The sequence below is a fragment of the Perca fluviatilis genome, chromosome 20 (assembly GCF_010015445.1).
Source record: "Perca fluviatilis chromosome 20, GENO_Pfluv_1.0, whole genome shotgun sequence".
In the NCBI taxonomy this organism is placed as follows: Eukaryota; Metazoa; Chordata; class Actinopteri; order Perciformes; family Percidae; genus Perca; species Perca fluviatilis.
Window position 1 is genome coordinate 31,172,480 of NC_053131.1, and position 12,661 is coordinate 31,185,140.

The 12,661-nt window shown below is 41.7% G+C and overlaps 1 protein-coding gene across 1 annotated transcript in view; it reads left to right on the forward strand.

Moving 5' to 3' along the window:
• The window catches only part of syne3 (spectrin repeat containing, nuclear envelope family member 3), a 63,240-nt gene that overhangs the window by 27,630 nt on the left and 22,949 nt on the right, over nt 1–12,661 (forward strand). The window contains exons 10-14 of the mRNA XM_039785810.1: nt 1,576–1,719; nt 2,997–3,131; nt 4,835–4,996; nt 8,642–8,814; nt 10,540–11,077. Coding sequence (XP_039641744.1) covers nt 1,576–1,719; nt 2,997–3,131; nt 4,835–4,996; nt 8,642–8,814; nt 10,540–11,077 — 1,152 coding nt within the window. The remainder of the gene's footprint in view (nt 1–1,575; nt 1,720–2,996; nt 3,132–4,834; nt 4,997–8,641; nt 8,815–10,539; nt 11,078–12,661) is intronic.

Genomic DNA, 12,661 nt, shown 5'->3' on the forward strand with positions numbered 1-12,661 from the left:
GTAGCAGCTTATATAGCCTGGAGCATCCTGCCTGCATCCGAGATGAGCAGCGGGCTACAGAGGTCTGGGACACTTAGTTCTAACTCCACACCTCCAGATTTCTATTCTTATCAAACGTGAAGTCTTCAAAACCAACCGACGCAGACTCAAGTGACACTTGAGGACATTTATCAGACTTCACACAGCTCCCTCTGGGGATACTAAAGGGTTTATACTACTCGTTCACACACGCGGTAGAAGTCCCCAACACCTGGAAAGACACTTTGATGTGTGAAATCAGTCGTAGGACAACCAAATATTTTATATTTCATGTTTCTCTCACGACTGTCAACTTTCAGAGCACGTCCTGACAAAAAGTCAGTGTTATTAAATTAAATCTAAAATATAATTTCCACATAGTGTTTGAAAGATATGTAGTGTGCAGTAATAGTTTAGAAGGCCCAAAGCCCCTTGTGCAGGACTCATTTCAGTATGGATGGATGGTTTGTTTGTTTATTTGTTTCATACACCTAAATACTAAATCACACTGAAGAAATATAAAATATCTGAGGGTGTGGGAGAAACCACATACCAAACTCAAAATCACTAGTGCATTTTAAGTATTCTTTTTCATTTATTTGCTTATTTGACAGGGACAATGCTCATTAATTAACAGCAAAGTAAGTGTCATCTGTTGTCCCAGGTCAGTTTTAAAAATGGCAAGCTAAAAAAATTAATTATGTGTGATTTAATTACAGTCATCACGTAAAAGCAACATACACAGACCAACATTCAGGCAGGCACAATGCACAACAACAAGTAACAAACACATCAGATCAAGACAGCAACTAAAAAACCAGGACAATCTGCAGGCGGGCAGCAAAAGTGAACAGGCAGTCAGTAGTCTAATCTGATAATCAATAAACCATTTCTTCAGCTGACCAGTAAAGTATTAATGTTCTAAGTTTCATAAAAAATTTAAAAAACGAGTAACACATGCAGAGAAACAGAAGTAGTTGCCATATTTAAAGTATAAATAAATGTTTCTAAGAGTGATCTTTTTCTTCCAAATCAAATGTTTTAGACAGCAGGGCACTTCTAAGTCTAGTTTTATACATAGAAAATGGCACAGAGGAATCCATTAAATGTACATTTTCATTCAATTCAATTTTATTTATAGCATCAAATCATAACAAGAGTTATCTCGAGACACTTTACAGATAGAGTAGGTCTAGACCACACTCTATAATTTACAAAGACCCAACAATTCCAGTAATTCCCCCAAGAGCAAGCATTTAGTGCGACAGTGGCGAGGAATAACTCCCTTTTAGGGAGAAACCTCGGACAGACCCAGGCTCTTGGTAGGCGGTGTCTGACGGTGCCGGTCACAAAATAACTCCACGAAATTCAATTGAAAACTGACCACGGGATGTTTTGTACCAAGGACTAGTTTGGAAATGTGAATTGTTAACAAAAGGTGAAAACAAAGCGGATATCCTCCTCATACAATGCTTCACCATACAGTCCAGACATGACCGGCTGTACAACAACAACACTTGATGATTCATTCCCCCCCCTCCTCCTCCACCCTCTCAGGGCTTAATCTCAAGAACCAAGGACTTTGGTGACGCCGCAGAGTTGATTCGCTCCCGGCTGGCCAGCCACTGGGACCAACTGGTGGCAGCTGACGGCCTCCAGCCTGACATCCTGGCTAAGAAAAGCCAGTCCGACCAGTTCAGGGTGAGTTTAATCCCAGACTAAACCAGGGCCAAGTCAGCCCAAGTGTGTGCCGGAACAGGCTCTGTGTACACTGTCACGTTGTAGCCTCCAGCATCTGAGGCGGATGAATTTGAAATCAAGTGTTATGCTACTTCTCTAAAGTTACAGTAGATAGCCACAGTGAGAAGATCAGAAAATGACTCTTTTTGCAGTGTAGGCTTTATCATATTCAAAAACGACAAAGACACTAGTAGGGCTGGATCCGAATATTTGACTATTCAGACATTCGTTCTGTGGGTAGTTTTTCGATTTCAGTTTTGGAATTCGAATATTCCTTTTTTCTTTCTTTCTTTCTTTACAATACTGTAATATAGTTAAGACCGATTCAACTTTTGGTGAAACGCAACCCGACGTCACGCTGCGGTGGCCAGTCATGTAACCGGCGATCAGACTTGTGTTTTGAGGCGGTGTGAGAGTCCCGTACAGGAAACCGGAAACAGGAAACATCACTGCCTTTATCGCTACCACAAGAAAGATTTATAACACTATGAGGGTAAAACAGGAAACACAAGAAGCACTGAACTGCCCGGGAGTTTGTGTAACAGCTGACGGTTTCTCTTTTCTTTCTCTCTTTCTCCGTGAAATGAAGCTGCCATCGAGTGCAGTCAGAAATGTCAAGGTCTATAAACGATCTGACAAAAAAAAAAAAAACAGCATTTGTGAAATATAAAGTCTATTTCTGCTACATTGGGGGGTTAAATGACACAACAGGACTTCCCCCATGGCGGCCAAAGTTTCGAATATTTAATGTTGATTCGTACCGAAGCTTCGAAGCACACAAAATGGTATTCGGGACAGCCCTAGACACTAGTGCTTGATGGACTGAAGTTACACAGTCTGATCCATAAAAGACAACATGAATAATGCTGTGTGTTTCAATTACTACATTTGAACACTTAACATCATGTTCATTTGTGAACGAATGCTGTGGTGTTGTGTGTTTTGCTATCTTCAGGCAGCCACTGGTTTCAGTTAATTTCACTTCACAATGAGAGTCGACTGCAAGGCCTTGCAACCTGGGTTTGGTAATCACTGTGAACACTGTGTTGTCAAAGTGATTAATTTATTTATTATAAACGGTCGTGCTGAAATTTCAAACTGAATGTTGTAGTATCTACAGATGAGATGGGGTTTTTTTTAGAGACTGTTAAACAGAGAGTTGCCTGAACTGATAGTTGGGTTTTGTTGTGTTATTTCCCTTGGCTTGCTGTCCCACTGTGTGTCTTGTTTGTCCTCAGGTGATCCAGAAGGACCTGGAGGACTGTGAAGCCCACATCACAGCGCTGGAGACGCTGGTCTCATCCAGTCAGAGCAACAGGACTCAGTTTGAGAGGCTCTATGCTGACTGGAAGCATTTGCACAAGGCAGTCAGGGTAAGACAGGAGAGTGGTTTCAAATGGAGTAAGTTCTGACTCATTTGTTTTTCACATATGCATCGTCACGGCACGTCTATCAAGTAAATCTACAGCTAAGCATAAGTGAATACACCCATGCTAAAGTTGACTAAAAAGAGGAATAAAAAAACATCTTTTGGAAATTGATGCCTTAAAAAATCCAACCTTTTGAGGACACCAATTTTCTTTGTGAATGAATAATGTATCGTAAATAAATAAATGTTCTTCCTAGGGGGCATAAGTAAGTACACTCCTATGTTAAATTCCCATAGAGGCAGGCAGATGTTTATTTTTAAAGGCCAGTTATTTCATGGATTCAGGATACTATGCATCCTGATAAAGTGCCCTTGGCCTTTGGAATAAAATTAGCCCCCCCACATCATCACATGCCCTTCACCATACCTAGAGATTGGCATGGGGTACTTTCCATAAAATCATCTCTCAATGCAAATCAAAACAGCTATTAGGCTAACTCAAATAAAACCATGCCAATCTCTAGGTATGGTGAAGGGTATGTGATGATGTGGGACTATTTTATGTTTCATGAACTTTCAACAAAATAGTGATAAAATAGACCATAAACCAAATAAATATATGTATAAATGATAAGCCCATCATACACATCTCTCCCCAGCACAAAGCTTTTCAGGAACCCTCAAGAAAGACATCCAATCTGGCCAACCGTTTATATGACTTTTTTTTTTCTCAAACTCCACCACCCTAGCCATCTCACAAGCACACTCCTGGATTGACAGCACCCTTTTCATTGAACACTATCTTGTCAGCAGCGCATGTTTTTTTCCCGAGGAAACTTCTACAAATGTTTAATTCATCAGGAACCACCGATCAGTATTTACAACTGAAGGACTAAACTAATAGGAACACAAATAGCCTCAGACATCACTCACAGCCCATTGGCTGTACGGCCAATACTACCCTCAGGCCAGAGATACAGCTCACTCACTTTCAGGACTAAGAGAGTTACTGTCAGGTTCCGTGCCTACATCCATTTGACTTATGAATAGTTGATCGATTTATTTATTCATTTATTCATTTATTTATATATACATTTTAACATACTTCTTGATGATTTTTTTTTTGTATTGCCTATTCTTCATGTATTGTGCTTTGTGAGTTTCACCTACTGATCACTGTTGGACTGCTGGTATGTGATGTGTATGGTAAATTGTGTTGTGTTGCAGGGTATGTGAACTTTATACAAATGCAGTTCCTAACCGATAAATAAAGTGTATTGAATTGAATTGATTCTCTCTGTGCACACTGTGGTAACCCAAATGTGGTCCTTTTGCTCACAATCCCTCCACTCACCAAATACTGTATGATTTCATCCAAAACATACTGCCAGCATGATTCTCGAGTAAACTGGCTCCATATGAAACAACATGGCACCAACACTGCACCCTACTCGGACTAAAAACTGATATATATTTTTTCCGAAGTGACCGAGTACACTGATCTGTTACAATGAAACAATCACACAAGGCAAAACAAACACCGAGGATTTATTTTGATGTCTTGGTAAAAATGAATTTTACAGTATTGTAATGGAAAGTTACCGTTTGCATAGTGGCAACTGTTGGAGCTATTTCCAATGCATTCCATGCATTTCTAAATGTTTTTTCCCCAGCCACTGTCAGTCCATCTGTTACTTTTGTTTGCAGGTGAAGCTGCGTGAGAGTGAGGAGAGCATCGCAGACCACGAGAGCTTTCACGACAGCCTGCTGAACATTGAGAAGTGGCTGATGATCATGAAGCAGAAGCTGGAGTCTTTCCACAGCCCCTCGGGAGAGTGGAGCACTGAGGGCCGCCAGCACGAAGCTGAGGTGTGTGTGTGTGTGTGTGTGTGTGTGTGTGTGTGTGTGTGTGTGTGTGTGTGTGTGTGTGTGTGTGTGTGTGTGTGTGTGTGTGTGTGTGTTGTGTGTGTGTGTGTGTGTGTGTGTGTGTGTGTGTGTGTGTGTGTGTGTGTGTGTGTGTGTGTGTGTGTGTGTGCCCGCCCGCCATCAGCACTTTTCTTTTAGATATTACTGTAGGATTTGGAAGGGGGATGTACACATTAATGGATATAGGACAGTTAATTTTTGGATTGAGTAGTATGTTTTTTTGTTTTTGAAGATTATGTTTTGGGCTTTTGTGCCTTTTTAATTGATAGGACAGCTGTAGACAGGAGGGGGGGGGGAGAGGGTGGACGTCTACATGCAGCAAAGGGCCGTGGGTCGGAATCGAAACCTGGGCCACTGCGGTAAGGACTGAGCCTTGGTACAATAGTTGAGCCCTGTTGAGTAGTATGTTTGACTGAGTTTGAACATGACCTCCTCTAACTAGCCTTCATGAGATGGTGATATAGACCTTTTCAATGGAATTCTATTGCTAGGCAACAGCCTGGGTCCTTGTTAACTTCCTGTCAGTTGAGGTCATTCACATACACTGCAACAGGAAATACACTGGGACACCATCAAATGTTTATATTTATTGTAACGTAGTCTATAGACAGAACTACTATGACGACAAAAAGCCGTTGATTTGAATTGCAGAGATACACTTGTTTACTTCGGTTGTCATTTTCAGCCGTAACTGTAATGTTTAAAGATGTAAAGTTAAACACGGTGGTCTGACGTTTCTTTGGTACTTATTTTCTGTACTGTTGCTTTGCTAGCGTCTTTGATAAACCAAATCTAACGTTAGAAACAACAACATCTCACCGCCGGTCGGACTGACTGGCTAGTTTGGGTGGTGTCATTTTCTTTAGTCTGTGGCCCAACAGGTAAATTAGCTCTCCAAGCTAATGTTAGTCAAATTGTTGACATATGAAAGCATCAAACATGCATTTTAGATGAATGAGATGAGAGTATATCCAGTTGAACACCATCTAGGCATAGGCCTAACGTTAAATTCGTTAATAAACTGTGAATTTGATCGTCTCTCATTTTCGCTGAGCGAGACCGGCAGCAGATCCTTCAATGCCACCAAATACGCTTTTAAATGACCAATAACAGACTGCTAAACGGTGGCAATGTCTGAGGGTTTTCATTTAATTAAAATTTATTTATTTATAAGGGCAAAGCACATTAATTAACATTTCTGTAAATGTGCCAGTGTTTTCAAATTTTCAACTGCAGTCCTTTGGTGAGATGTTCTGTTAATCCTCACTCGTCCCTGACTCTGGTGCTGCTGCGCTGCTGCCGAATGCATGAAAGGGGAAACACTGTACATAGGATTTACCGGGCTGATTGTGCAAAGCCGCTGGTATGGCTCTGTAATATTCCTACAAGTCATCATACAATACAATCAAACATGATTTAAAATGTAATTTCATCACGATACAGCCGAGAGGTGACGTCTGCGGTCTGATTTAGCATGCTAGGGTTCATTGTGTAATTAGGAGATTTGAGAAACGTTTGTTTTGCTCATGTTGTGGAAATCCAGACCCGCAGGTGTCGGGGGTTCATGATGGCTAAACTCGGGAATTCATTCATATCACTTTCCCCCGCTTTTGATTTATTGTCTCGTCAACCACCTCTGTGAAAGAACTGATGGCAGCTCACACAGTGACTTAGTGATGACCCCAGTCATGAATTTTTAATGGGAATCCCAAGGAGACTCTTGATAATTACAGTCTTCATTATTACACTGACCTACCTGCCAATCTCATCACCTACCATAGGTTGAGATTCTTCACCTCTGCATTTCATTAACTCTGAGCATTGTTATAAGTGGCTATGGTACTTTTCAGGAGCTGTGCTCTTTTTAACTATAAAATGAATATCAAATATATGTAGCAGTGTGCAGAAAAGTTTCTTGAGATTTCTTTTTTTAATTAATAAAAAACTGACATCAATCTTATCAGCTAAAACAGACACCAGGAGTGTAACCGAGAGGAGAAATTCATTCCAATAACACTGTTTGTTCAGTGTGTTTGCCCACATTAAACAGCCGGCACAGAGGAATACGTGCGCTTCACCTCAGACGGGAAATTAAGTTTAAAAAAAAGTTTTAAAAGTTTTCTTATCCAGCCGCGAGAGTGAGTGTTGGAAAGCTGCGATCAACAACCTGTGACAGTTTCTTTGGTCGACATCATCACAGCTGAGCCGGTATTAAACATGAATGTGTAGTTTACTGACACCATGTTACCTAAAGTATGCAATTTTACACCTTGAACCCATTTGTGCAGGGGTTTTTAGCTCCAGTGGAAGAACTAATCTCCGTTTAAACTAAAGGCCCAAACCGCATATCACATCAACATTCTCTATACTGGGTAAAGAGGAAGCAGCATGTATACCCTGCCCGTTGCTGGTAGTTGCCATGGTAACGTTAGTAGCTTATTCTCAAAGAACGAGACGTCATGACCCAATCAGGCATGTCAGTGCCACGGTTTGCAGGCAGTTGAGACTGAAACACAACCCCGCAGATTCCAAACCAACATGCCAGAGCAGGGGGAATGCGAGGTGTAAATGTAGCAAAGATATTCATTTTTAAACCAAAATATAGCATTGTAAATGATGTAGTAACACCATTGGTCGGTTGAATGTTGGTGTTTCCCCATTGGCCATTGCTCTTTCAAAATGAATAGGCGTGCAACAGTGTTTCCGCTGGTAAAGTTTAGCTGTTTGCCGTTTATTTACCTCAACTGCAGAGGGTACCAGCTTCATTTAAAGCAGGCTTATATTAAAGAAAGCCCATTATTTGTAATCGACGTTTGATAAGACTGACGGGACAAGGAACACAAGTAGTTAGGCAATCAGACAAGTTGTAGTTGTTTGTGTGATAGACTTGTTTTAATATTCCGATATATCTTTTAGTCTGCTGTTCTGCTCATGGCTGCTAGATATTGGTACCACAAAAACGGTGCAAATTATTGAGGTTTTAGGGTCAAGTAGTTAATTTCTTATTTTTCTGGTAGAGATTTTAAGAAACTGTTTCCGTAAAGATTTAAATTTAAACCAAACCTCAATGCCAAATGTGTGTGAAGCCTTCTACTGTCTGCTATTGGCTGGTCTTTGGAGCTAGATTATGTGTGTTTGTTGTGGTTTGTTGCTTAGTTCCACTGGTCCGGAAAAACATCTACCAGAAACTGAACTCTGAACATCATAAAGTAGACACTGTAAAACTTCTGTTTTGTTTATTTTAAAGGTACGTTTGTGTGTTTTTGAAATGTATGTTTTTAATGAGCCTTGTCGAAGGAGCTGCTTTGGATCTGTCTGTCTGTCTGTCTGGACATGTGTACTTCACTAAGAGCTGGACTTACAGACAGACGCATGACATACAGTATAGGTGTGCTCCGACTGCTTACTAAAAGTAATGAACCATCTGTCAGTTTTGAAATACTACCTGTACAATGATGTTACACTGTATGAAATGGATTCATGGCAGCTGCATCAGGATTGCTGCATGATTAAAAACAGTCTGGCTGTTGAGCCTCCATAGCTGTTGATCCCCTCTGTGTGATTAAAGTGCCATGTCGTTGTCCACAGAGAGCACTGGGAGAGTTTCCAGAGAAGGAGCTTCAGCTGCAGCAGATGGAGGTCCAGGGTCAGGGGGTTTTGGAGAGGACTTCAGAAGAGGGACGGGTCCACATTCTGCGAGACATAAAGCGCCTACGCGAGTCCTGGTTGGCCCTGTACAATATGAGTCTCAATCTTCACAGGTACCTGGGGGAAAAAAAGTATAAGTGTTGTTTTTTTTGCGGTTTGGTATGCTCAGTGTGTGGCGATGGTAAGCAAGGCTATCACAAAGCTCAGCTGTTACAGTCACAAGTCACTCTGACCTGTTTTGTGTAAAAAGTCTGGACGAATCAAAGTAATATAGTGCACTTTAAAAAGAAAAAATGGTACAAAAGATGTATTTATTAAGTACAGAGGTGATGTTAATTATGCTTGTTTTTGTTCTTTTTCTTAATAGCTAGATGAAGTAGGACGTAGTATTTTTATATTGTATGAAATGGTCTGTTTGATTTATCTTGGTGGACTGTGATTTCGTTGTGGTAAAGACTGGGAGTAGGGCCTGATAAGCCTATGGCTTCTACCTATCCCTTTTCGAATGGGTCTAGTGTTAAGTTAAAATTCAGTTGTTTTTTTTGTTATTCATCGTTTTGTTATTTGTTTATTTATTTTAGATATAACCACACAACCCAAAAAAAATTGCAAATGTGTCTAAACTCACGTGGGGAATGCCCCACACCTGGCGTCACTTTCACAGGAGGGCACAAAGGCTGTCTCCAAACCGGAATGACAGGTGCCCTCATGCAAACAAAGCGCTCAACTAAACCAAATTAACTCAATAGAATCTAACTAGGAGTAATTAAAGAAAACCACAAACTGCTAGCGTGGCATGCCCTCATACTCTGCTTCTGACTAGCTTGTAGTGCTGACCTAGGTACTGCGCATGTGCAACTCCCCACAGAGATGGGATAGAAGTGCGATGCCTCACTCGGTAGCTAAAACGGAGAGCTCACCACACAGGGTGAAAAGAGGAACTGCAGCAATGTGCAGTACAACAAAAATATGGTGTTTTTTGAAAATCAAGCCATGTAAACCTATTCTGGTAAAACCTCTAAATATAATCATGAACCTGAAAATGAGCTAATATGAGCAGTTTAAATAATAGTGTAAACAGAAAGACGACAAGGTGTGGTTGTCAGGATCAGTGATGTATAGGAGTGTGTGGATGCAGTGAACCACGTGTGGTGCATGTTGTCAGTAGCTAACGAAGGAAATAACTAAACAGAATGAATTTGTGATGGTGCTAGGTGAAGGGTATACTGCACACTGGTCTTGGGGCAGGCTTTTTATATAGACTGGGAGGACTGGCCAGAGAGACGTTAGAATAAGTGAAATATGACATGTTAGGGAAGCCAAGCTATTGTTTTTTGTATTAAATAGAGACATTCTTTTAATTGTAAACATGAAGTTTCATATCAGTACTTGAATACTTTGTTCAACAGTCAGAGTTTTGTTTGGCCACTTCTTGAATGTTGCTATTACATTTAGCTACCAAGGAACCAAGTGTGGTTTGAAATCACTACGTCTGACCGATTCATGGTAGAAGTTTGGCCAAAAAAACGTTATCAGATCCAGTTACTACAAAGTTTTCACACATTTCAAATTGAGATTATCTTGTCAAACTTCTTGTGGAAAATGCTGTTTCAAAGGTCATGAATAACCATTCAAGCTCAGTTTCTGGAGTGATATTCTCTCTTTCTCACCGTCCGCTTATTGCTGCTCAAAGTTATATGTCAGAATAAAACTGTACGGAGAAAAAAAGAAATTAGAGGAGCGTTGCTCTCTTCTAGTGGTTGTGATGCATTACACTTCCAGGGGATGAGCTGGTGAGTTATGAAAACACTTAACTTCTCTCTTTCTTTCTCTCCCAGACTGCTGAACAGCTCCACAGAGCAGATAGAGACTGACTTTTGGAGTGTTGAAGGCCAGTCTGTAGACAGCCCATCCCTAACAACAAAAACAACAACAAAATTTAGTCTGGGGGAGGGAGACAGTCTGCTCAGGACAGGAGACTCCAGGAGCCAGAGAGGCCAACAACAAGACAAGCCAGCTGAGCTGTATGAAGCCTTGGCTGGCTCTGCACCTGGAAGAGAAGGAAGCCTGGAGGGACAGGCAGCAGAGGGGGTGATGACAGGGCAGGGCTGTTTGATCCAGGGCCATGGTGAAGGTCTCTTCGTTCTGGCTGGACAAGACCATAAACGACTAAGCCCATCCTGGACAGGCAAGCACAGTGGACGCTCCTTTAAAGGAGACCAAGTAGATTCCTCTGCTTGGGGCATTTTCAGCAGAGCGAGTCAGAAAGGTTCCAAAGACTCTGTCGCAGCTGGTAGCACCAACAGTGATGAATCAACAGGGGGCGGCAGCAGCATCTTAGCCGGAGACAGAGGGGGAACAGCTTTAACCACAAAGGTAAGCTTTGTTGAGGGGCGAAGAATAAGAAACTCAATGTTAATAGTGTCAAATCATAACAGGAGTTATCTCATGACACTTTTGAGATGGAGTAGGTCTAGACCACACTCTAATGTTTACAGAGACCCAACAATTCCCCCCCAAGAGCAAGCATTTGGTGCGACAGTGGCGAGGAAAAACTCCCTTTTTACAGACCGAAACCTCGGACAGAACCTGGCTCTTGGTGGGCGTCCATCTACTGCTGCTGGTTGGGAGACAGAAATAGGGTTGGGTACTGAAACCCTAAATGGCCGGTATCTCCGAACACAGAGTTTGGTGCCTCGTCTTGATGCTCGAAATAGATATCTGGTGCTGGTCACTGATGTCCAAAAGGTTCCGGCGGGTGTAGCGGATGTTCGCAGAACCGACAGTAGTAAAGCAATTTGTGATTCTCGCGAGATTTATAGGGCTGCTCCCTCTTAGTCGATTAGTCGACTAATCGGTCGTTTTGGCCAACTTAGATTTCTTTAGTCGATTAGTCATATTTTATGCTTTTTTTCATGCTGAATGACTTATTTCCAAGAAACTTACGAGCACATCTCTGGTAAACTCAAGAATTAAAGTGGTGCTTTTGCGTGACTCTTTGCAGAGAAACTCAGAATTACAGATCTGTTGATTAAATCAACTAATCGATTAGTCGATACAATTGAATGAGTGTTAGTCGACAAAGAATTTCTTTAATCGAGGACAGCCCTAGAGATTTAGCGGGGCGCCACCTCCCAAACCTGCATTGTTGGTTTTCTCAGAGGCGTCCCTCCCCTGCTTTGCTATCGGAGTGATTCGCCCTACTACGACCATCTAAATTACTTTGAAGTTGTTATATTAAGGTACAAATCTTGCATAGTGTGCCTTTAAACACTGTTAAAATGCTGAGATCTAAACGGTCTAAGGTGTGGCTGTATTTCACACTCTGCAGCTAACCACACAGAGGAAACTAGCTGCACCATGGTTTCTGCCAGAGTCGGAGTTGTCAGAAAAACAACAATAATGGTGCGTTTAATTGCAACTCGTAAGCTCATGGTGCATTCAATGTTGTTGTAAAGAACCCTTCTGCCATCTAGTGGTTTCTTCTTTTTGTCCTTTAACAGCATTTGATTGGTCACATACGTTAGTGTTATTACATTTTAAAATAAATCATGTATGTGAGTCGGACAGCTGGGTTCAGAAAAGCGGATGAGTGTCCTGGGCTACTCCCCATAAGGGCAAGCCATTGTCCCCCCAGAGGCTGTCCCACTGGATTGTGGAGGCCATATCTATGAGTGTAAAGGTTTGCAGAAGTTAGAAAAAGAACTTTAGGTTACTTAACATAACCCCGGTTCTTTGATAACAGAGTGACCAACACGTGCCTCCTTGCAGAGACACGGAAAGAAACCTTTCTGGAATGATTTGTAAGGAGCGGGTCGACTGTGATTATATGAGGGGGCGTGGCCCTAGCACAGTTCGACCTGTCTGTCACGGACAGACGTGGTGTCATTGGAGCTTCCATAGTTGGGCACGCCGAGGCGATTCCCATAGTGGAACACCTCACTCTGTTATCAAAGAACC